This window comes from Neolamprologus multifasciatus, chromosome 7, assembly GCF_963576455.1.
Source record: "Neolamprologus multifasciatus chromosome 7, fNeoMul1.2, whole genome shotgun sequence".
NCBI classification, from domain to species: Eukaryota; Metazoa; Chordata; class Actinopteri; order Cichliformes; family Cichlidae; genus Neolamprologus; species Neolamprologus multifasciatus.
In genome coordinates, this window is record NC_140445.1 from 19,547,824 (window position 1) to 19,573,870 (window position 26,047).

The window sequence follows — 26,047 nt, forward strand, 5'->3', positions numbered from 1 at the left end:
GAAACGCCAGCCAAGATCGTGTCCCTGCCTCGTAAGTTGGCAGCCAATCAGATGTGGCAAAGACACAAAAAGGACCTTAACAGCAACCATGTCCACACCTAATGTTTCATTTGAAATTTGACTGCATTACGTGATATTACTTCTCTGAAGTGTTGCCAGCACCAAGCACCTGTGTTTTCCTCTTTCCCTTGGACCACACCTTTGGCCTCATTTGGTCTAATGACACTCTGTTTTTTTGTAAATTGCAAATTTCACAACTGGGAAAAAAGAAATCACAAGAACATGATAGGAAGTATCCAAATATCAGTACTGGTGACTGGCAAAAACATGGCATTTACCAGTGTCACTGGCAGATATATCATATTACATAATATCATCAGTAGCAGAAAGCATCTGAAAATCCATTTTCCCACCTTTTTGTCACCAGGGAACTGAGAGACCTTGGACTAAAACTTTCATGACAACTGAGGGAGTGTTGTTGGGTGACTATGTGTGAGGATGAGAGAGACTAAAAAGGGTTTTACTTAATCTCTTAGGTCAGCTGGAGAAATGTCAAAGACCATCGGTCTAAAATTGCACCAAATTGTGAGCAAATCCCATTTAAGTGGATAATATGAAAAATCCAACATGTTTGTGGTTCTATGAAACTCTCTGGGGATAGAAGTGTTACAGAACCCATTACCATCCCCTAAGAAGACATCACAAAAGAAAAGCCGTGTACCAGTGTTGTTATGTCTGGCACTCTAAACTCATATGCTATAAACTGGGTCACCAGCCTGTTCTAGCGCTGTATTTTATTTCTGAAAATAATACGTGAAACGGTTTCCTTTCAGTGAATCTTAGTCTGGAGAAGAGGGTTAATGAGTAAGCAGGCCAAACTTCTTATGCAGGAATGCAGGTTAACCATTCTAGCCATCAGGAGGCGTGAAGTTGGAGTCGAAGTGGGATACTACCCATCTTGCTCATTACCCATGAGAATGGGGAGAGCGGGTGCTGTGAAGCCCGATTGTTTTGTGGCCCTTGTTATTTTAACAGAGACCTACAGTGGAATGTTTTTTATCCTCACTCAGGCTACTGTGCAGGCCAGCTCCTCTCTCTCATTGGACTATGGTCCTGCTCATTATTGAGGGTGCTTAGAAGGCAGCGGGCCAAATCAGCGAGAGCAGACAGCCTTCACCACTTCAGCGCCCCATTCTCTGTTTTCCAAAGTGTAGAGATGTTTGTTCCCAGAAATTCCTCTGAATTCCCATACCATAGCTAGAAAAAAAAAGGGGAAACTAAACAAAGATTAGTCTGCTGCTGTTCGTGTTTAAAAGCCTAGGCTACAGTCACAAGGATTTTAAAGAAAATAATCCTGGAAACGTGATAATGTTCTTTACTCTGCACTTTTCCTTTCCTCCCACCTTCCTCTGTCACGGCTTCCAGTCCACAAAATGGATTTGAAAACAATCACCTGCAGCTAAATAACAGAAGCACACATAATTCCAGTTTCTCCTGCTGTCTTCCAAGTTCATCCCTCAGCAATAAACAAAAATCTAACCCTGCTCAAAATCATCTGAAAACAAGCCTAGCCGCACTTTGGGGGCAATGTGGCATAAAAGCACCAGATTCCACTCTTGCATCCAAAAGCACAAACTAATAAAGATATGAGAAGGAATGTGGTCATATCCTCCAAACATCAGACCTGTGGTCTCAGCTGGCAAGCACATCTGGAACAGAAGCTGGTAAGAGGTGGTGGGGAGGGGAGAGGAGTTACCCTGCACCAGCACTGAGGTGAAAATCGTCCTGAAGGTTTTGCGTGCCAGGAAAATTCAGTACCAAACTCTGAGTGAACCTCTATTCCCCGAATCTTACTGTACAGTGCAGCCTGCAAGCACATGATTCAAATTTAAAAAACACACCCGTGTGTGTGTTTTGAATTTGAAGAAAGGCTTGATCAAGATATCTTTCGCAAACACGCCTTATGACACAAGCAATGAGAATTCATACATAGCTAACTAGGCTGCACACTACTGAAGTGATAAAATGCAACTTTAAGCCGGAATTATGGTTTGAAAACCTCAACCTTCACTACCTGTTAAAGTAGCTGATGTGGTGCTCCTTACTGCAAAAATTAATCTGCTGTTGTATTCACAGCTGTGTCCTGCTCATGCTTGCTTATGAAAGAAACTGAGCAGAGCAGAAGTGACTCAACTAAATAAAATGGGAAAACCCAGTGGTGAGTTTTCATTATTTTTGACTGACGTACAACCAGTAGACATGCTTTTCCACATTACTTATGAATGTCTAAACAGGGATGCTTACAATTACAGCAATGGGACCAGTACCTTCCAAGTACGTCCCGTTAATCATCTCTTAGCGTTGGCGTTTGTCTTGTTTTTTGGTTGTTTTTGTTTTGAACAAAGCTTGGGTAGGAACCAGAAAAGAGAGCTTAGACTATTTTGTTGAATATCAGCCCAGCTCTGGACCAACAGCCCTCACTTCTCATTTTGGTCTCGACCTCATCCGTTCCATTTCTGTTAATCACAGGGTTGCTGTGAGTACAGTGACATGCAGAGCTTGGTTTTGCAAAAAAAAACCTCACTCCAGCTCCCCCCCCCCCCACCTCTTCCCAGCACACACACACAAACCCAACCCACTGTCTATATTCCTATTTTTTCCTCTTTTTCTTGACGGTGCCCCATTACAGCCACTTTAACCCTGGTCAGGCACACAGCCTAACCTGGTCGTTATATAGTCTGCAAATTGACCTCTGACCTTAGGTTAATTACCACAGAAAAGCGGTGAAGTTAAGGGGGAGGGGGGCCAAGCTGCCTTTCCCGATAACACTATACCGCTTCACCTTTTGTTAGGGTTTGGAAGGAGCGTATATGCTAAAATGTTATTCGCATTTCTCATAATTATCCAAAAATTTCCAGGTAGAATCACTTGAAATAAGTCAGTCTGCCAGTCTTGTGCTATTTTTGAGGTGGTGTTTCCACCCTCGCAAAATTACAATACGATGTGATTAGTTTAGAGATGCCCCATTTGTCATGGGTTCTGGACTAAGTTAACAAGACATGACGCATAACTTTTAAGGTCGACACATATTAGTTAAATATCAACAGTGCAGCCAGCTATTAATTCTGACGATGTTAGTTTTGTTATTAGTTTTTTTTTTTTTTTTTAAAGGTGGAAAAGACATAAAACCTCCGGTATTTGAGGCTCCTCACGAGTTACTCAATCCCTCGGTTATCCCGGTTTGGCTAAAGTTAGCTAGGACACTATAAAGTTTGTTTACATCACTTTCTGAGCGGTTCATAAAAAAGCTTACCGGCCGAGACGAGCTACAAAATCAGCTGTGAGGGAAATGTTGGCGCTCGGACGAGGTTATGAGTGGGCATACAAACGGCACCAGACGCCATCCCATCCACAAAGCAACATCTTGGATCGTAACTGTCGGCGAGGCAGGCAGACAGGCGGGCGGAAAGGCAACAGGTTTACCTTTCCGCGGAGCAGTCACCTATAAAAATCCACTTCCACTGAAGCTGGCCACAGCGAATGAAAAAAGAAAAAAAAAGTAAAACTGTTCTTCTGAAACTCCTCAGAAGCTGCGCTTGTTGGCCACTAAACAGTACTGCTCTCACCACCAGAGAAGCCAAGTTACCATTACTGCTGAGTGGAACAACCCCTCCCTTTGCGCGTGGGCTGACTGGAAGTAACCAGACACCTTACTGTGGCTGTCTATTGGCTCTCCGCGAGGGGACTGTCATTTAGCCGTTCCTATAGTAACACAGTACCAAGTCATGGAAGCAGAGTATGTATCCAGATCGCCGACGTTTCTTAAAAAAATGCTCTTATAAAATTAAATATTGTCCAGTGAGATACATTTAATAGTTGTATAAGAACGAAGTTTTTTTTTATTACTTTAAGATAAATTGCTCTGAAATACACCACTTCCATAGGGTTATGTATGGTATGTGTGTGAATCTATTTGTGTATTTTAATATAATTGAAAGGCTGTTTTTAAAGAGTTCTTAAACCATGGGAAATTACGACGGACCCGACCTGTTTTCTGTTTAAAATAATTCCAAAATTAACCATGATTTCTGTATATCCCATAACATCAAAATGAGTCAACTAAGCAGTCAGGAAGCAATTCACTGCTGAGTACTTCCTTCCTATAGGTGCTCTTGTCTTGATGAGCTATTTTTGTGGTTTACTTTGCGCCATCTTGTGACATTTATTCCTCATTACAACCCTTAGTAGCCAGATTGTGGCCAAGGGTTATCTCCGCCTGCCTGTGCCTGTTAGTGCTAAAAGACATGATTATTATCACCAGCCATTGCCTGCAGTGATAAGGCTTGATTACTTGACACTGATTTTACACTTGGATTGAAACCAGTATTATCATTCCAGCAGATGATGCCATTGCATATAAACCATTTCATTTTTTGCGTGGGCATGTCTCTGTAGGTGCATATTTAGTCTATTTCTGAATGCAATAAGACAAATATTTTTGCCATTCCTTATATTTTTAGTCTCCTCTGCAGGAATTGTTATACTTTTATACGTATAACAGTCTGTTGGTGGGGATCTTACAACATCAGCACTAAATCACCAAGCACAACAACTCAGTAACAGAGACAAATATGTTGTAAAAGAAATAAATAAATAAAGGAGAACAAGAACAACGAAACCAGAACAAGAATCATTAATGATATGCCTAACCATTATGGCTAACTATTATGACACCCTCAATAATCTGATAAAATGATGATATTTACAAAGATAAACAGCATCTTTGATTGGCCCATCAAAGAATATGTGACAGAATATAAGATTGCCTCTTTATTTTCAATTCAAAGCATTTCTGAGGATGCTCAGAATCATACTCAATCATTTGTTAGCTAGTTAGTTATAGCTTTCCTTCTAAAAACATGTAATATTTGGGGAGGCTGCTTAATTTTTTTACCACTTTTGTTACACTGTTATGATAAACCATTACAGCTGTTGGAATGTCCTGTTGTATACCTGTTGTCTCCTTTGACTGACTAGCCTTTAATCACTCTACATTACCTGGAGCAGAGAGGCCTCATCTGGGGACAGAGTCTTAGCAAGTTCTTGCTAAGCCTTAGTAAGGAGTTCTGAATTTTAGATTTCTTCTTCCTGCTATTTCTATCTGTACTGTCCTTAATACCTCCTTATTGGCACTGGCCTGAGCCCTCGAGGCAATTTGCAGTAAAACCCTGAAAGAGTGGATATGCCTGTCATGACAATCTTGAATGTGGGGCACCTGGAACTGTTGGCTGTGTGTGTGTGTGTGTGTGTGTGTGTGTGTGTGTGTGTGTGTGTGTGTGTGTGTCAGGGTGGTGGTTTTCCAGTAAGTTTAGCCTTTGGTTCCAGCTGGAAAGCATTAAAAAATCTGACCCTCCTTTGCACTTACTTTGAAATTGGGTCCTCTATCTGTGTCGAGTTAAAATAAAACCTTGGCAATAAACTGTCTCAGACACTTCAGAAGTCAATGTATACAGACTGATGTTTTGAAGCTCTGCATGTAAATCCCCCTATTGTCCCCAATATTGTGTCAAATCCCTTTTAACTTATGGAACCTGGCCTCGGTACTTGACAGTGATGAATTCTCACACACTGAAATTCACTAAGAGGCATCAGAGCAGATTATGCTGGTATTTTTCTAGTTTGTGATTACAGTAAGTTAATTCAGTGGTTTCACAAGCCTGGGAACAAAACAAAACAGCAACCACTGCCTCTGAGTTAACGTGAAGCTGGTGCATTTATCAGCTTGGTTCAGGGGGGATTTGTGACAAATTATGACAGAAGGAGATTTTTTGTTTTTCTTTTTGGTTGCTTGGTTGGTTTTTACAAGAAAAGACATTTTATCAGCTACTATCAAAATGAGCAATGCAAGATAAGCATTTAAGAAAGCAAACCAGTGGCAGAGGCAGACTATTTTCCAGGGTTGGTCTGGCTGAGACCATTACATTGATGTGATTATCTCCTTATCTTCTTTTTTTTTTACTTCTTGGCTGGTAAATCTCACTTAGGCTAAATATTCAATGTTTTGGTCCATCTCCCGTTTGATTTACATATGCAGGTTTCCATGCAGAAGTCTCTGTGTGGAAACCTGCTCACAAAGCGCTCAAAACAGTTTAAATGACTGCTTTGTTTAATGTGTTTGGGTGTGTAAAACTATTCCTTTAAAAAAAATAACACTGTACTGGTAGTATCTGTAGTACCTTGCATATACTCTTAGAACTGGCAGTAGTTTGTTTGAAGTGGTCAGATGAGTGGAGTAGTCGGGGCTGGCAGCAGCCACCGATTGCCAAGGATGGGTGCTACGATGTTTATTTCAAATACTGATGGAGAAGTATGGAGAAGGACACCACCATATTTTTGTGGATCTAGAGAAAGAATATGATAGGGTGCCAAGAGAGGAACTGTGGTACAGTATGAGGAAGTCAGAAGTGTGACGAAGTATGTGAGGGTGATGCAGGACACGTATAAGGACCGCGGGATAGTGGTGAGGGCAAGGAGTGACAAATGGGTTCAAGGTGGGGGTGATATTATATCAGGGATTGGCTCTGAGCACTTTCTTGTTTGCAGTGCTGATGGACAAACTAACAGATGAGGTCAGGCAGGAGTGTCCATGGACTATGACCTGTAGTGAGAGTAGGGGGCAGGTGGATGGGAGCCTGGAGAGGTGGAGGTATGCACTGGGGAGAAGAGGAATAGTGTAACAGTGAAGACGGAAGACGCAGTAGTAGGTGATGAACACAGTGCACAAGAGAGGTGACAAAGAGAGTGCGGACAGGGTGGAGGAGGTGAAGGTGAAGTGTCAAGGATGATAGAAGGGTAGCAGCAAAAGTGAAAGGGATAATTTACAAGACGGCAGTGAGACCTGCTATGAAGTATGGTTTGAAGAGGTTGGCACTAGCAAAAAGCTGGAGGCAGCAGATTTGAAGATGCTAAGGTTTTTATAAGGAGTGAAAACAGACAAGATTGGAAAAATTAAAAATGAGTATCTCAGAGAGACACCTCACATTAAGCAATCTGGAGACAAAGTTAGCAAGACAAGGCTGAGATGGTTTGGATATGTGCAGAAGAGGAGCGATAGGTTTACAAAAGATGCTGAATATGGAGCTGCCAGGCAAAATGAGAAAGACAAAGGCCTCAGAGGAGAATCATGCAAAGGGAAAGATGCAAAGGGCTGAAGTGGTCAAGGAGGATGCTGAGGTGAGATGGATGCAGACGACCAAACATAATGAAAGGGAACAGCTGAAGGAAGAAGTAGAAGAGTGTAATAATGTGTACGTGATTTTAATTATGTCTCTTCTGCTGGGTAGCTTTATCTATGAGACCAACGCAATATCTGCAAAATAGTTTTTTATCTTCAAAATAAGACGTAAATAAAGTCGAGAACAAAAAACTAATAAAAAACCCAAAACAACAACAACAATAAATGCAAAAACACGCCCCTGGAAACCTGAGAAATAACAGCTTCAAATCCTCATCCGCACCAGCGGGACGGTACAGGATGGGATGAGAAGATGCTCTAACACGCCCCTCCCATCCGGGGGGACAGCTTCCATGTGATCTCTCCCTCTCCCCTCTCTGTCCTGGCTTTGACGTCAGACGTGCTCCTGTTCGATTGCCATGGCAACATCGCCCCCCATCGCTCCTCCTCTTCCCTCCCTCTCCTCTCTCTCTCTGCTCTGGTGAGGTCCACAATGGTACAGCCAGCATCTTGCAGCACAATGGTTGCAAGGTGGTGAGCTGAGGGAGAGTGATTCAGCATCAGCAAACCTCGGTTCGGTCCACCTCTGCTTCTTTTTCCCCTTTCTCTCTCGTCTTCTTTTTCGGACCCCTTTTTCCCTCTCACTCCTTCGTCGCATCAATGATTTTTTTCATGAAGCCTTCAGCAATGGTCTCCGCAGTGTTTCCCGTCGGGATGTTTTGAAAAGGACAGGCACCGGACTGGGATCGTCATCAACTGGCACGGAATGGTAAGGCCGGACGGATTTGTTTTATTTCAGTGTGGACGCGATGCTTGGATCTCGTGCCTGGCCGGAGGGTGGAGTGATGAATATTGATCGAAAGGGAAGGTTAATGAAGTCCACTAATGATGCCTCAGTGTGTGTGTGTGTGTGTGTGGGGGGGGGGGGGGGGGGAACAGCAATTGATAAATAAATAAATAAATAATCAACCCCATCTTGAGTCATTCACAGCCGCGTGTGTTGTTCTATAACTCACTAGCGGCGCTGTGAGGGATTTCATCAGGCCCTGGCCTGACAAAATATCTCGCATCTTGCATTGCCTTGAACGCACATCATCAGTAATAACATCATCCAAATCGGGTGATAGAGAGAGAGAGAAGGTGTGTGTGTGTGTGTGTGTGTGTGTGGGGGGGGGGGGGGGGGGTATCCAGGCTACCTCCCTTTCTATACATCCATACAGTCTGATTAGTCGGTGTTAGAGCGCTTTATGTATGTTTGATTGGCGGCTGAAACTGGATGTTGGCTGAGTGATGCTCTTCATATCTCTTCATAGCCTTACACAGGATACATATCGGAGGCCTACATGCAGGGCTTGTCCCTCCTCCTCCCCCTCACAAGTCAACTGCGCACCTTGTGCATTATGCAGACCATCAGTACTTCACAGAGATGATGGGGGGGGGGGGGGGGGGGGGGGGGGGCTTGCCTCATATCTTTCATAAATGCTGGAAAACTGTGTCCTCCTGCAGACAGTCTGTGCTATAGTGGTGATTTATTGGCCCATATGGGTGTTTCTAAGAGTCGCGGTTTTGCTACTGTGATTGTTTATAGTGTATATGAAGAGAAACAGTTGAAGTAATTTCTGGCCTGTTTGTCATGAAAGCTGAACTTCAAATAATCCTAATCCTGCAGACAGAGAGAGAGAGAGAGGTGCTGTTCAGCCCTAATGTGGGCTGCATGCTGTGTAGTGGATTAAATGAGATGAAGCTGCAGAGGAAGGTAATTTCTCTAAATCAGCTTTGTCCTGAGTGCTCGATCATTGGGAAGGCATGGTAAACCCACCTGACCCACTGCACTTATTGCTCAGGTATGCAGGCGTGAGCAGGGCTCTCTGTTCTATTACTATTTCTTGTTTTTGTGCAGGCCCATAGTCATGGACTAATTGCTGGCTTTATGCTGTGCAGTGGAGTCAATAGATGTTTGAGGGGATCACAACAAACTCTTCATGTTCATGACAGGAGGAAAATAGAGTTTTCTTTTTTTCTTTTTTTTTTTTGTGCTGTGACCTTGGGTGCTGAATTATTCAGGAGCAGGCTTCCATGTTTGTGAAAGTGCTGCAGGGAACAGGCTTAACAGTTAAACAAAGCTTTTTTTATGGGTGTCTCCGCAGCAGCTGACGAGTTGCTTTTTATCTCTTTTTTATTGGTTAAATAGGCTAAAGGTTCTACCCTTTCTCCTCCTTGTCATCTTTAGCTGCCAAAAAGGAACTTGTTTTCCCCAAAACACCTCGGGTGAATTTCAAAAGTAGCTCTAGCATTATATACATTTATATTTAAAAAAAACAGTCTGTTTGATTTGATGTGATATTGACTGGCAGTGAAGCAGCTTGTTTATATAACAGAGCATCATCAATAGAAATGGTCACCAGTAGACTAATATTATGCTGCACCACTGCACTCATTTTTTTTCTCCACCATTCTGTTTTTGTTTTGCTGAGTCTGGAGCATCAGTGCAATAATCCTTTGTTATGTAATAAAAGAAGGCAATGCATTAAGTTGAGATAATGGAGGGATTTCAGGCTTTATTAATCAGCAAAGTAGGGAATGTTATCGTCTAGCTATTATTTGGTTGGTCACTCCAGTCAGTTTCACACAGTCTGTGGTAATGTCTTCAAATGTCCCATTTTACCCAAATAGCACTCCTAGTCTCAAATATATTCAGCTAGCAATGCTATCTAACAGCAAAGTCATTACAAATGAAACCACGGGGAGGAGAGGAATGAATAAACAACAAAAAATAATAATTGAAATTACTGTCCAGTTCAAGGTAGCTAGTCTGAAGCTGACAAAAACCATCTTCCTCCTGACAATCAGTTACTTAAATATCCACATCAGTCATCTGAGGGTCTGTCTGTCATTGCTCTCTTTTATGGAAGGTCAAACTCATCATTAGATGAGGATGGGTTACTAAGGAACGCTGATTTAGTCAGCCATCACCCAATGACCCCAGCTGAGCATTGTTCCTAGCTGTGGATTGGTGCTAATAATCCATATTACAATGACAGCTCAGTTATTAACTTGGATGAATTAAATCCAACAGTTGTCTCACGGTGGATAATTAAACAAGAAAAGAAAAAATATGGAAAACGCTGGCTGTGAAAAAATGTAAGCAAGTAAGGGAGAGAAGATTTATTTAGCCAGCCTGAAGTAGATTAAGAAGTGCTTGGTAAGTGGTCACACTTAAAATCACATAACTATTAGTAATGTAATAGATATAACTGCTTAGAAAGCTGACAAATGTGCTCCATGGACATCTTTCATAGCATGCTCTTATTTATTTTAGTTTTAAAAAATGAAATTCTCGCTGTGTGCCAGTTTATTCCCCTCCTGAGTTGCAGTATTGCTTACAACTACAGACAAACAGTGACAATATGCCTGCAGCATGGGAAATGCAGTTATGTAATTGGATTTGATCCGACAAATATGCAGCTTTTATTTTCCTTTACAGATAGCTGCGTGCAAGACTTTGAGCTGTTTTAGATTTGATCTCAATCTTCTCACACTGCATATGAAGATAATTAGGAGACAACAAAGGTCACCGTGGAAACCTTTGTTGGACCTGAGGGTGGAGGTTTTACATAAATTCATCAACACAGGGGGGTCGATTTTTGTTGTTTTGCTCAAACTGAGGCGTTTACAAGTATAAAAGTTCAGAAAGTATACCACAGTTGAAACAGAGCAATAGAAATGTTCACAGTTCACATGACAGTGCTGAAAACGTCTCTGTCATTATGGCAAAAGTTAAAAGTGTTCAGGATGCCATTTTTGCAGGATGCGCGGTGTGCTCCAGTTGTGGCTCTTCTTCTCCTTCTACTGAATGTGTGTCAGGTTTTGCAAGAAAAGCTGTAAGTCAGATGACTGCACTCAGCACTTGCCAAAGGTGTACATGTCGTTACGATGCAGCCTATCAGAAAACTGCAGCATCAGCGTGGTTTTTCGGCCAGCGTGCCTGCTGTTTACCTAAAGCAAATCAGAGGATGCGAGCAAGACTACGTACGAGAGCAGAGACAGAGGAGGTGAGCAGATTTTCAGCTGTGAAGAAACAAATCGATGGGTGTCAGCGAGCTTTTGGATTCTGACACCCCTTAGATGGGTCAGTCCAAGTCTTGTTCTCCTGCCTGGGCCCTGCAGTTACTTCTCTGTTTTCCCCGAGCCCAAAAGGGGGAGGCTGTGCTGCGTTTAGCTCAGGCTGCACAAGGAAAAGACGAGGCATTCGCTGCATACTGCAGGAGAGGCTGAGGCTGCTGAACCAAGCACTCACAATGGAGCTCCGAGGGAGGGGGAGGGGAGACAATTGCAGGCAGGCTGGGAGCCTGGGAGTGGGAATGGTGGGAGCGAGGGAGGGACAAAAGACAGGAAGGGTAGGGAAAAATGCAGGCTCTCATCAGTGCGGACGATGGAGGGAGGAATAAAGAAACAAGGGGGATATGGGCAATGTTGTGGTGCGAACTGGGTGACATCAACAAAAGGAGCGGAGTGGGAAGAAAGAAAAGATGGATATGAGAGCAAACATTGGTATCTGTGGACATTTTGACTGGCACATGACTGGCTTTATTGTGCTTTATCATTACTTTTTAGTAGTCAATCAGCCTGACAGCACAGACAGTGCCTGTGCTGAACAAAGGATGCAGTGGGGAGAACCATAGAAGCACAACAATGCCATCCTGTAGCAATGTGCCTGAGTTCAACCCAAAAAAAGGCATAAAATGCCTGCTGAAAGCAGGTGAGACATAGCTACCACACAAAGACGAGCATCATTATTACCTGTTTCCAACACCTGCACCTTTAACACTGTTAAAATACTTTTTTTCTCTGTCTCAGAGGCCGCTATGTCTATCATTTGTGTCTATGAATATTTTCAAAAGTAGAAATGGCAGACATAGTGAAACACACCTTTCAATCCTGAGAGACGCTTGGTAGATATTGGCATGGCGCCCCTTGGCTGCAATTCTGGAGCTAGTAATGAAATGGACCTCCGTGACACACAAAAAAATATCTCATAACAGATCCTTTAATAATAGTCTGTGGGCTTTTAAACTTACCACACTCAAAAGGTCAGAGTCAGAAGAACTTGACGGTACCTCAAAGCCTCTTAGCTTTACTGCAAAGGTTTGTAATGGTTATTAGTTTGGATAAATAATTTTAGTATCGGTGTTGACCACTTTATTAATACACACAGCCCACAAAAGAAAAAACACCAGCAAAATCTGTTTTTGAAGATTACTTTTGTGTTACCTCAAACTAAGGTTTGCCTTTTCTTTGACCTGGGAGACAACTAACACTGTATCAGGACCATGTATTACAGTAGACCACCTCCAGTTTAGACCATATTAAAAGGAGTAACTATTTCACTGTATCCATACACTGTATCTGTGATTAGGTGAGTGCAGCCTTGCTAGCACTTGTTAAAAATGAATGGGTGCAAAACTGTCTACTTGTTCAGCTGGCTGGGCTTTGCACTGAACTCCTTTGTTGAGTTTGTAACTAAACACTAGCATGTTAAACTTAAAAGAGAGGAAAGACACGGTAGGAGGAGTCAAAGATGGAATAATAACCATATTCAGTCACAGCTTCAACTGTCTTAGCCATGCAGAGCAGGTGCATCTGTGGCCCCAGCTAGCAGCCTCACAACATGAGCACTGAGCACCAGATACACTGCAGAGCATCCAAGCTCTCCTTTCTGTAGCATCTGCAGATACTTTTTTTTAAATGGCCTGGATCAATACACTAAGTGTTCATACGGGGTAGAAGGGATTTACCACGAAAGTTACTGCAGGCCGCACTCAAAACTAACTTACAGAGCGTGGTGGTCAGTTTTCTCTTTTAATCAGTGTCTCTAGTGTTTCTGCTGATTATGCACAATTTTGATAACCTGGCGTGGTAAAATATGATCCACATTTTACTGTAGAGCTACTGTAGTTTGCCTCACCTATAGTGATAATGTGACTGGTTTGGTTTATCAAGGAAAAGCCTTCACCATGTACATTTAAATCTCTGTATATATTATAGCTGAAAATCACTGTCATACATTTAGTGTTTTATGTGTTACACACACAGATAAATACACCAATACTCTCTTTGGAATAGTTCTATGTAAAAGACTTTGAATGAACACTATATAATATAAACCTTTCTGCCAAGTATGTGCAAAAAAGAAGCATCAGAAAATCTTAAACCTCCTACAGTTGATTGGACAAGAATTAGGAACTAATGCTGTATTTTAGGATCCTGCCTCCTAACTAAAGTGATCACTAGTTGCCTGAGGTACAGTTGTACCCACAGGGGTGGATGTAACACAATGCCCAGGATCCAAATAACAAGGATCAGCTACAACTGCAGGCAAATGCACGTACACACAACAGCCACTCCAATTAATCCTGAGATGTACCATACATCATCTACATTAGCCCATTTTAGATAATTAAAACCTTTCTGGATTTCCATGCTGTCTTTTTCATTGTGCCATTCTTGAGTTTCTCTAGTTGTCTCTTAATGGCAGTTGGTCACTTTTTTTGTAATCATACAATAGATTCATTTCTGTAAATGCAATGCTGCATCTGAGACCGTTTATTTACAGCCTATGTGAAATAGCCTGAATTTGTTTGCACTGCGTGATTTCTCCTCTTTTTATATGTCTCCTACTTTTTTGTGGATGACTGTTAGCAATTTTAAAAAAAGATGACTGAAGGTGACGCTTACATAAAAACCAGAGCCAATACTTGTAAAACTCTTCATTTTACTTTTTAAAATGTATTTAGAAACATTTTTAATCTGTTTTCTTTCTTTCTTTTATTTGTTAATGATTCCATTTCTACAGCCTGCTTCCCCATCTAATAATTTGGGACTTAATAACATGCATAAAATATAAAGTTATTGTTTCAGTTATCTATGTCTCTTGTTTAGTTTAAGAAAAAAGAAAGAATCAGAGCTAAATCAATGTGTTGCTGCTTTTGTTTTTAAAAAAAATCTGCATTAGTAATGATCCTTTTTTGGGAACAGTAAAGTGACTTTGTTTGTCTGTGCGCTTTGTCATTCACTGGTTTGCTGTAAAATTGCACATCACCCACACGTCCATGACAGTTATTCAAATATGTTAAAGCGATTACATGGTCTGGAACTGGGACTGATGGAAGTTCGCTCACTTGGCTCAACTGGTCCTGCATTTAATAACTTTGACACAGGCTCTCAGTTGTCATTTTCAAACTAGGAAAACAAAACAAAACAAAAATGTCAGGCATGATGGCAGTGCTACTAAAGTCCTACCGACTACTGCTGTTTATATATAGTTTACAATGCAAAGACTCCTCAACACCCTATAAGGCTGTTGCTTTCTTAAGCGTGATGCAATGTAGAGTAATACTTCGGAGACAGTTCTCACCTTCATAGAGTCAATCCAGTTTTAAAAAGCACAGAGCTGGAAAGTGAACTTCCTGAAAATGAAAACTTTGTTCTCTGAGCTCCTGAAGCAAGATATTAGCACCATGCAAGGCGACTGTGGCTCAAGAGTTGGGAGTTCGCCTTGAAGGTTGCCGGTTCGAGCCCCGGCTTGGACAGTCTCGGTCGTTGTGTCCTTGGGCAAGACGCTTCACCCCTACTGGTGGTGGTCAGAGGGCCCGGTGGCGCCAGTGTCCGGCAGCCTCGCCTCTGTCAGTGCGCCCCAGGGTGGCTGTAGCTTGCCATGACCAGTGTGTGAATGGGTGTGTGGATGACAGGTTGTGTAAAGCGCTTTGGGGTCCTTAGGGACTAGAACAGCGCTATATAAATACAGGCCATTTACCAAGGCATTTATGCTGCCATTAGCAAAGTTAGCTTTCTTTTAAAGGCAATGAATCTGACATGAGACATTGTACTGTTGGAAACGGTATCTGCACTGCTCACTCTAAGCTGTTTTCTACACAGTTTTGTCTGATGCTGCGCTTTCCACACTCCTGATAGAAACCCCTGCAACCATATTAAATATGCCCTATACATCACAGTCTTCTGCAGAGCAAGGCTGAAGGTGAAAGGCATTTTAAAGCAGAGTAAGTCATGCTTGTAACTGCTGTAGTGTTATAAGATCTTCACTGGAATTTAAGGTCAATTCATTGTAATGTAGGCAGGTCTTAAAACTCTTCAAAATCTTTGAATGAGCTGAAAATCATCCTTATCCTTACTGTTTGCTTATTCAACCTCTCAATCAGCTGATGCCAGCTTGTACTGAGGAGATGTATTGCAGTCAGGATGATATATGGGCATTTTAAGGAGTGGTGCTGAGCATAATTGTAGGTGCAAGCAGCATTTCGGCCATAAGGACAATCAACAGAATGTAGTCACAGGGTTAAACAAACAAAGCACAAAATCTGGTGGGTTTTTTTGTGTTTGTTTTGTGTGTGTGTGTGTGTGTGTTTTTAGCTGTGGGCTAACGTGGGAGGGAAGAAACTGTTGTGGTGCGATTTGTTTTGGTCTGTCGTTTTCATTGCTTCTTCGTGAATAACTTTTCCTGATAATTACCCAATTTTGCTTGTTTTTAACGACTTGCCAGACAGCCATGGTCTAATTTTAAAACTGTAATCTCCAAAAAATGTTGGCTTCCAGGTAAATTGTTTATGGTCTGTACTCAGTCTCTCCTTCATCTTTCATTCGTTCTGATGAAAGTGTATTCACCATCTGCTGTCTGTTAAAAGTCTTATGGAAACGTGTTGCATTAGAAATTAAAGCTTTTTATTGAACTGTTTATTTTATTTTATTTTTTAAAAGCAAAGAAAGCATAATTAAAACATGTTTTACTAGTTTTTTTCTAAGGCTGCAATATTTTTAAATGAACATCTGCATGTAAATATGCTGCTAGGTTTGACAGGACTGTAGTGTGCAGGATCCCGCCACCATCTAGGTGGTGTTTACCAGCGTATACTGCTGGAAGACAAACAGTTTGGCCTGTGAGGGCTTTAATAGCTTATGTACTCAGACAGGTAAAGATTAGAGCAGCACAGATACAGCTAGCCCCGCGCCAGGGCTGATTCAGTGTTGACCTGTTAGAGTAACAGCAAATATTATGCTACTTAATGTGGTGACCGGGATGCTAGTCAAACACACACACGTGGAATGACATTACTATAGTGGTTTGACGTGTTGGAGACTGTGGGCTCAAAAATCGCATATCTTTCTCGTCTCATTACCCTTCCCTTTTCTTTGTTTCAAAACAGATTTGAAAAAATCAGTTTATGAATGATTATTAATTAATTTCTCCTAATTTAATAGCACAAATTCCTACCACACCCAACAGTGAAATTTCCCCATTTACTTTAACACTTTTTCAAGTGAAATAAGCTGAACCAGAAATCTCCCACCTTCGAGTCCCTTATCTCTTTTCTAAAAGCTGCTTTGCTCCCTTTGGATTCAGCGCACATATTAAAGTGGGAACTGTGACAGTATTAGAGGACAGCTAGAGTTAAAAGAGACATTTATGTCCATTTGCTCCTCGGAGAAAATTGCAGAGTCGGATCCTTTCGATGCTTTGCGAGAGACGAGGACGTCCTCCAAACTGTTTGGTGACATTTGTGTAGTTTTACAACCACATGTGAACTCCCGAACTACCGAAAAAGGTCTTTTTACCCCCCTCCTTCTCTATTTTTAGTAGCATCATTAACATCATGTATGAACTTATTCAAAGGACGTGGTCCTCTGGGACTTTCATTACCTGAAAACCCCTCAAAGATAGAGTGATTGTGGGCGAGCTCTCCCTCCAGCTTAATGTGGGAGCTACTGTCATTCAGAGCTTTCTTTCCTCTTTGCTTCACTCTGGCAATGAAAAAAAAAAAAGCTAAAGAAAATTGGCAAATCTCCAGTTAAACCAAATTTACCCATTAGCTGCTGTTTCACAGTGAAAGCCTCAAAACTTTACCAAAATTCACTGCACTGCTTTTATGCAAATGCAGTCTTTGATGGTACTGGCTTTTGAAAAAGCTTTTTCACCTGTGATGGTAGTGTTAAATATATTCCGCTTGTGTAATCCTCTTAGTGTCCAAACTGATATGTTCCTGTAGGTTGAAAAGGTTAACAAGTTTAGTGTTCTAGTGTTAAAATAGGAGGTTGGATAAATGCATATAGTGTCAACAGGAAAACGGTTGACATCACTTTTTTTATTTGCATTTGTGGCACTAAGATTGAAAAATCAGAAAAACATGTAGTTGCACAACTTATATGTCACGGATTGATTTCTATGACATGTCATTGTATATTGAGATCAACTATCAATGCATATGCACACGGAGATGTTTAGCCTTAATATAAAACCTTACAGTCTTGGTAGCTGGGGATCGGTCCGCCAGGGCCTCCTCTCCCGGCCGCCGCCCAACTCACATTGCACCCGACCCCTACGGTGCCTCCCGCGGGTGGTGGGCCTGCAGGGAGATGGGCTCATGTCCCTTTTTTGGGCTGTGCCCAGCCGGGCCCCATGGGCTAAGGCCCGGCCACCAGATGCACGCCCTCAGGCACCCTCCCCAGGCCTGGCTCCAGGGCGTGGCCCCAGTAACCCTATTCCAGGCAGGGTGAACTGTTGCCTCGATGGTCTTTTCATAGGGGTCTGCTGAATCGCTCTTTGTCTGGTCACACCCTACCAGGGGGCAAAAGCCCCCAGAAAACATAGCCCCTGGGATCCCTGGGACACACAAACTCCTCCACCACGATAAGGTAGTGATTCACGGAGAAATTCATCTGACAAGGATGCCCCCTGGGCGCCTCCTGGGCAAGGTTTTCTGGGCATGTCCCACCGGGCGGAGGCCCCGGGGCAGACCCAGGACTTGCTGGGGAGATTATATTTCTCGGCTGGCCTGGGAGCGCCTTAGTGTTCCCCCAGATAAGCTGGAGGAGGTGGCTGGGGAGAGGGAGGTCTGGGCTTCTCTGCTTGGGCTGCTGCCCCCGCGACCCAGCCGGACAAGCAGAAGAAAATGGATGGATAAAACCTTACATTTGGCAAAAAACAAACACAGCATATCAGCACAAATACCTCATACCAGCTGTCAAGCATGGTAGTGGAGGGATGATGATTTGGGCTTGTTTTGCAACTGCAGGACTTAGATGGCTTACAGTCATTGGATGGACCATAAACTCCTTTTACATACCAAAGTATTTCAATTTCAAATGTGAGGCCATCTGTCCAACAGCTAAAGCTTGGCAAGAATTGGGTAATGCAACAGAACAATGATCCCAAGCAGCAAATCTACAACTGGATGAGTGAAAAAGAAAAGAATTGAGGTGTTGTAGTTGCCCGGTCCAAGTCCAGACCTCAGCAGTGCATAAATGAATGTATGTAAATCCCAGTGAAGTGAAGCAATGTAAACAAGAGTGGGCCAAAATTCTTCCACAATGATATAAAAGACTGAAAAAGTCACACAGAAAAAAGCTGAAGTGGTTTTAGAAGCTAATGAATGGGGGTACTAGTTTTTAAGGGTGCTGATCAGTATTTTTTTTTTAAACTTTGGGCAGCTATTTCTTTGTCTCTCCTGTCTTCAAGCTAAGCTATCTAAAATTTAATGAACCAGATCTCACACAAAGGGCAAAAGAAAGCATGTTTTTGAAAAAATATAGATTATACTGTTAGCTTTAAATTTACATTTACACAAAACCTGTTTTAATCAATTTTAAAAGGGAAAACTTGCTTTCAGCTGTTTTGGAATTCATCAGCAAATATCTTCTCATCGTCTTTCACTCATCAATGGGACCACCTCCTCATGTCTTATTTTCAACGCGCATTGATCACTGCAACCACACTGCAATGTGCTCTGATGAAGAATCGATAACTGGTCAGTTCATATTTATCGAGCACTGGGAGGTGACGAATTGTTGTTTTTCTCATTTTTATTGAGAATGATGGGAACAGAGTAGAGAGGACACAAGTGAATTTTCCTGGTGGGTTTCAGTCCCCACACAGGGAGAGGTGTGAGCGTTGTTTTGCAGAAATACAATAATAAATCTTTGTTTTGCCATTGTATATGTGACAAATTGCCACTACCCACACCCACACCTACATGTGCTCACTCTCTGCTTCTCCTCTGTTTGTGTCTTTCAGGTATTTATGAGCAGACATTTCTTATATAACTGCAGCCAACCAGTCCTGGATGTAAAGATAGCCTTTTGTCAGGTGTGTGTTCCTTACAGGTAAAAAAGGTACAGTATTCATTCACTTCCATTCCCTCTATTCTTACTCTGTATGGGGGTTTTTCCCCCTTGTGTATGCAAAATGAGCTCTTAAGCAGTTGTGTGCTCAAAAAACAATTTGAAATGTTCAATTAAGAAAAACAACACAATTTGTGAAAAATGGTTTGATTAAGAGGTTTGAAGCAAATGTCCTTGAGGAGCCTTTATCAGAAGTTGATGTGTTTTCAGCCTTTTGTTGATAATTCATTATGTATATCAAAACAATTCAGCTAGCCTTGATTTTCTACTTTTGTTCAACACCTCCACGATTTCTCTTTAACTGAGGTCTATACCAAAAAGAATGCAGTATAATCTGCTCATTACTGAAGCTTAATTGCTGTCTCCTCTTGAGTTCCCACAGTGTAAATACAAAACTCAGCCGGGGTTGTGATTCTATAAGATAAAAAGTCTTTATTTGGACTCTTTTTACATACGTTGTGTTGCTTGTTATAAGGAAAAAACACAGACAATTCAGTTGGAGCTCAGATAGATTGGGATGTTTGCACTGCACATGAGATTCTAGCTGAATGTTTAATAGCTGCTAAAGATACCAGATATATAGGAATAATCTGATCATAAGTTTGGAGGACATCGACCTTCAGCGCCTTAAAGCAGATTTATCAATCTTCCATTGTGCACAAAGAAGATGGTTCAACCATAGCAGTGCATATGCAGTAACTTTGCTTGTTTTGTGAGCTGTGTTATAATTACCAAGTCTGTAATTACCTGATATGCTTTGTTGTGGCACCATTTGGTTGCCTGCTTTGCCCAAGTAATTACAGCCTGATTGCCGGGTGAAATGTAGTCAAGTAAGGACTAAAGCTAATGTTGTTAGAGGGACTATTACAGAGATTATATTTCTGCATTGAATTCGTTCACCTGGAAACTCGGCTAAACCTTATGTCCTGTCTTGTTTATTCTACTTTACCATTTTTACCAAATATCCCTTAATGTGTGCTTTTTTTGCCTTTACAGCAGTTAAATGCATGATATGATATGATGCTCTTCTTAGATATTAATGATGGTTATTATGGCTATATATCATATAACGTATAACAATGATTCGATATCGATTTAAAAATGAGTAGCCTAATAAAAACAAATGTGCAGTGTAGATGTGTTACATATGCATTTTATGTCATCCCTTTGCAGGGTTTTGGAAAACAAGTGGATGTGTCATATATTGCCAAGCATTACAACATGAGCAAAAGCAAAGTGGACAACCAGTTCTACAGTGTGGAAGTGGGAGACTCTACCTTCACAGTTTTAAAACGCTACCAGAATTTAAAGCCCATTGGTTCTGGAGCTCAGGGAATTGTCTGGTAAGTGCTCAATGGTACATTTCTCTAATGTCTTATTTTATATCATATCAAGCTGTTTGATGGGCTTTGGTGTAATCTTTAATGCTCAGTTAACTCATTGCTAGCTGATTTTCTAATGTTTGTTTTTAATGTTGGAGTGAATTTGTGAGGTTTTCTGAATAATTTTGCTAATTAATATATATTAAAGTCATATTTTCTATTCTTCTGATAAGCCTGGAGAGATTTCTTCTTCTTTGTTCATTTGCACAAATGTTTGGTTTAAACTTAATTGAGGCAAGCAGGTGCAGTGATTTTAATTGTTTGAATTATCTGTGTCTGCTGATAAATGTTAATATCTTTAATGTTAGGACAAAAAATCATTAAATGATGTTTTATGTTGACATTGGGAATATAGGCTGTATATAAAAGATGGATTTTAACTTTTTTGCTTTTAGAACTGATTTAATTTGTCATGGCAAAGGTTCAGTAATGTGTTGAAAACAGACATTTTGGTCCATGGTGACCTGATAGCCACACAGTTGCTACAGATTTTTCAGCGGCACATACATTATGGGAATCTTCCATTCCAATCCAATAGAGCATTCCAAAGGTGTTCTACTAGACTGAGTCACATTTGAAATGATCCTGCTGGAGGCAGCCATCAGAGGATGGGTACACTGTGATCATAAAGGGATGGACATGGTAGCACAATAATCAGTAAGGCTGTGGTGGCTAAATGATGCTAAGTTAGTACCAAGTTGTCCAAAGTGTGCTAAAGGATTTTCCCACACCATTACACCACCAACAGCCTGAGCTGTTGATATAAAGCAGGACTTGAATGCAACATTGTTTCATATTGTATGCAGCAAATTCAGCTCAATGGCATCTGAATATTTCAGCAGAAATCCCAAACTAATTGGACCAGCCAACATTATTCCAATCTTCTGTACAATTTTAGTAAGGCTGTGTGAACTATAGTTTCCTCTTCTTAGTTGACAGGAGTGACACCCAGTGTGGTCTTATGCTGTTGTAGCCCATCTGTTTTAAGTTTCATCATGTGTTCAGAAATGCTCTTCTGCTTTGTTTTTAACAAGTGGTTATTTGGGGATGGTTGTGCAGGAAAATCCTAGTAGATCAGCAATTTCTAAAATACTCAGACAAGCCAAACAACAGCTGTGCCACGATACTTAAGTCACCTTCATTCTTATGTCCGGTGTGAACCTCAGCAGGTTGTCTTGACCGTGTCTATCCATCCTTTTCCACTTATAAAATTCAAGGTCATGATGGTGTTGTTTCTAAAGGCAAGAAGTATGTTACAACTTGGAGAGGTGAACAGCAATTTACATTCACACCTACAGCCAATTTGGAATCATCAGGTAACCGCACCCCACGCATGTCTTTGGAGTGTGCGAAGAAATCAGAGAGAACACATGCAGACTTTTTTGCTGTGACAGTGCTAACCACTGTGCCACCATGCTAGCCCTGATCCTGTCAGCATGCTAAAATACACTGAGTTACTGATTGGTCAATTAGATGTTTGCATTTACAGGGAGTTAAGCAGGCATACCTACTAAAACCCGTGTAGCTTGAGAGGCTGAAAAATAAAGCCAAAGTGCCCTAAACCTAATTCAGGCGACCAGCAGGGGGGCTTCCTTATTAGCTGCCTGTAAGAAAGATGCACTGGTGCAGAAGTCTGTGGGAAAACAACCCTACTTCTCAGTTGATCTGTTACCTCAATAAACACTTTCCTGATGAGTTTACAATCTTAATTGCTTGTTTTAAGCCACATTTGGACTAGAATTGATAGCAAATACTTAAAAAAGCCAAAAAGACAGTTAAATTGTTGCTACTTTAAAAGAGTAGCAACAGTAATGATACCTTGTGATAATAGTATGAATTGTAGTTGTGGTGTTTCTGAATAGACTTTCCTGAAAAAATTACACTCATCAAATATCAGAATTAGCTTTTTTCTCTTAATGTTTTCCACAGATGTGAAGGGTGTAGTCTTATATCCTTCCTGGTGTGCTCCAGTGAGCTGGTGACATATCGTTTATTTTGAATATGGATGTATGAGCCATAAGAGCCTTACAGGGTGGGCATTAAGTGGACCCTTAATCCAGATTGCAGAGGAAGCTTGTATTCATTACAAGTCAACTCACGCACGCCCTGTCAGAATGCAGAGGAATGTCTGCCAAGCCTCCACTTAAAGGAATGCATCTTACAGTCTTTGTGAAATGACCAGACAGAACTAAGTTATATTTATGTTAATGTTGTGTCACTGAGGGTGATATTCTCATGCCACAAATTCTCCCAGAGATGACTTGAGCTGACATGTTTTACTACAGTGTATATTGTGTCATTTTGAAGATTCACTAGCTCTCAACTCTCCTACCCTTCACTTGACCTCTCTCATTGTCCTTCCTTTGCTTCCCATGTCCTCAGTCCCACTCTCCTTCCGCTCCAAAGCAATTTTGTGCATTTTCAAAAGAGCTTGGGCAGGCTGTAACTGCTAATGCTGGGATTGTGCCCATTTTAAGGATATTGTAGAGATGGATGGCAGAGAGTGCAAATCTAATTGAACCTGCTCTGCTGCTTGGCTGTGTCCACAGCTGTCATCTGGTGTCGTATGGTGATAGCATTAAAGCAACCAAACCACATAAAACCACAGAGAATGATATAAATATCCTTGACCATATCCTGATCATAGAGATGAAATTGGTTAAACTATAAGGCTTTGTTTAGATGTTCACAAATACATAAAAACATAATAAATGACTTTGACATGTGTGTTTATAAAGATAAAACAGGTGACTTGCTGTGTCTTAACTTCAGCATAATCCCTGACTGGGTGACATAATCATATTTACATAAACATCTGTCTGATGGTTTGCACAGATGGTTAAATGCTTACACATTTTATAACATACATGGGCTTTCACTGCAAGCAAATAATATGCATGCGAGCAGACAGAGAAGCTTGTCTGGAAAAAAATCAGCAGTGACTAAGTACACATTCTGCTTCTCTTATGCAATCAGTAGAGTCTTGTCCCAGTAAAGCCTGAGAACATGCTAATGAGGTAAAACTTGTTTGCCACAGTTAAGAGTCACTCTGCTAATGTGGCCGCCCACAAAAATCCCAGTCTGTGCACATCTCTGACCTCATGAGTTGGTCAGAATGAGCTTTCCCAAGCATCTTAGGAGGGATGAAGGCTTTAAGTAGTTTAGCTGGTTATGACATCATCTTTCACTCAGCTACAAATGTGATGACTGACTCCAAATCCCTACTGGATCAATGCTTTTATGAAGGCTCCACTGTTTCCATGGCCACACATCCTCTCTGGCCTGCAGTCTCCACACAGTCATGGCAAACCACAGCGCATCCCACCCAGCCGTACACAGTCAGATGCTTGGAAACTCAATTTTATAGCATCTTGTCAGAAAAGGCACATTTTGAGGTTGAGCCGAGACAGTGAGATGACATTTTTATGGCAGCTTTTTCTGTATTACCGTTCAACGAAGGCCAACGTAAACTGCCACAAACAGCTAAAATACCCGAGGCTTTCAGAAATTGGGATTGTGTTGAGCCAGCAACGCACCCACTCTGCTGTAATGGTCATCAAACTGGTGGAAGGAAAGGGCATCTACATATAACACACATTCTGCTGTGTGGTTTAGTTTCATTGGTAACACTTTAACTAGATAGATAGTTAGATAGATAGATAGATAGATAGATAGATAGATAGATAGATAGATAGATAGATAGATAGATAGATAGATAGATAGATAGATAGATAGATAGATAGATAGATAGATAGATAGATAGATAGATAGATAGATGAAACTAAATACCCTTACTTTTCCCACAAGAGGGTAAGTAGCAACCACTTAGCAGTTTTAGCAGTTTATTGTTTTTGTTTGGCATTCAGGTGCGTATTAACACAACACCAAGAAAGAAAGACATCATCAATGATCTTAGAGAAGCAACTTTTAGTGTCCATCAAACAATACAGTTGATGATCTCCATGATCACCTCTGTATACCAAAGTACTGTAGAGTCAAACTGAGAAAGAAAGGAATCGGGGTGTTGCACTGGGCCAATCAAAGTCCTGACTTCAACCTGACTGAAATGCTGCAGCGGGACTCTAACAGAGCTGTGAATAAATGAATGCCAGCAAACCTCACTGTAAAGGAGACTGGTCCAAATTTGCTCCATGATGATGTGAGAGACTGGTAAAAGTCACAGAGAAAACACTTACTTGACTCTGTTGCTGTTCAAAGTAGTACAACAAGCTGCATGTTGCCTTAATTTATGTTAATTAAATAATTGGCTCAAGAGTTGGGAGTTCGCCTTGTAATCGGAAGGTTGCCGGTTTGAGCCCTTACTTATTGATTTTAGTTTTATTAAGTATATAACTTACTATTACTGTAATACACAGTTGTCACACAGCTAGCAAGTTATAATTGAGCCCTATAATCTTCACAAGTTTTGATTTATATTATTTTTACAGAGAGAAATAAGTTTAAAGCTTTCGCCTTTCATCTATTTTATCCTTTTGTGTCAGTGACTATTGACATTAGGCCATGGATTGTTACAGTGTGCAAGAGGAATACTGATCTCTGTGGTTTATTTTCTGCAGTGCGGGCTATGACGCTGTCCTGGACAGAAATGTAGCCATCAAGAAGCTGAGCAGACCGTTCCAGAACCAGACCCATGCCAAGAGGGCATACCGGGAGTTGGTGCTCATGAAATGCGTCAATCACAAAAATGTAAGCGTTTCAAACGAGAAGTAACAAAGGACCAAAGGAAAATGTATCCCGACTTGAATGAGATGCAGTTTAAAACTGCACCCCAGTCTGAGTCTATTTCTGGCTCCTGCTAAATCCCTTTGCTACAAAAGCAGACAAGTCGCAGCGACGTTATGACCGTGCTAAATTCCATGCCTCCAGAAATGTACTGAACTGGCAGGAGACTGAAACAGAGAGTGCTTCAAGGCATGGATGTAATCACCAGTGCCGCAGTTTGTGCTCTTCTGTCTCTTTTTTCCATCCTCCACATTTGTCCCCACTCTTTTGTTTCGTTTCGCCTCTCTGGTTTACTCTGTCTCTCACTTCGTGGTGTCCTTCAAGAGGGTCATTACTAACTTGTGCCCACAGTCCCTTGCTTTAATGTATTTTCTTGTATTTTTACTGCTCTTTGTTGACCCTGTTCATGCTGTTCTCTTTTTCAGATTATCAGTTTATTAAATGTCTTCACACCACAGAAATCATTAGAGGAATTCCAGGATGTGTAAGTATACTCAGG

General features: G+C 41.3%; 2 protein-coding genes across 10 annotated transcripts in view; one reads left to right on the forward strand and one right to left on the reverse strand.

Moving 5' to 3' along the window:
- Window positions 1–3,700, reverse strand: part of ptpn13 (protein tyrosine phosphatase non-receptor type 13) — a 53,827-nt gene extending 50,127 nt beyond the window's left edge. For 4 of the 5 annotated variants that reach the window (XM_085165359.1, XM_085165358.1, XM_085165360.1 and 1 more), the window contains exon 1: window positions 3,314–3,700. The gene's annotated coding sequence lies outside the window, so the exon portion shown is untranslated. The remainder of the gene's footprint in view (window positions 1–3,313) is intronic. The other variant, XM_085165357.1, reaches the window with a different exon arrangement.
- Window positions 3,701–7,759: 4,059 nt separating this feature from the next.
- mapk10 (mitogen-activated protein kinase 10) overlaps window positions 7,760–26,047 on the forward strand; it is a 40,310-nt gene continuing 22,022 nt past the window's right edge. For all 5 annotated transcript variants that reach the window (XM_085165388.1, XM_085165384.1, XM_085165386.1 and 2 more), the window contains exons 1-5: window positions 7,760–8,003; window positions 19,317–19,388; window positions 20,597–20,766; window positions 25,383–25,512; window positions 25,974–26,032. In XM_085165388.1, the coding sequence (XP_085021514.1) occupies window positions 8,001–8,003; window positions 19,317–19,388; window positions 20,597–20,766; window positions 25,383–25,512; window positions 25,974–26,032 (434 nt within the window). In that variant the 5' untranslated portion in view covers window positions 7,760–8,000. The remainder of the gene's footprint in view (window positions 8,004–19,316; window positions 19,389–20,596; window positions 20,767–25,382; window positions 25,513–25,973; window positions 26,033–26,047) is intronic.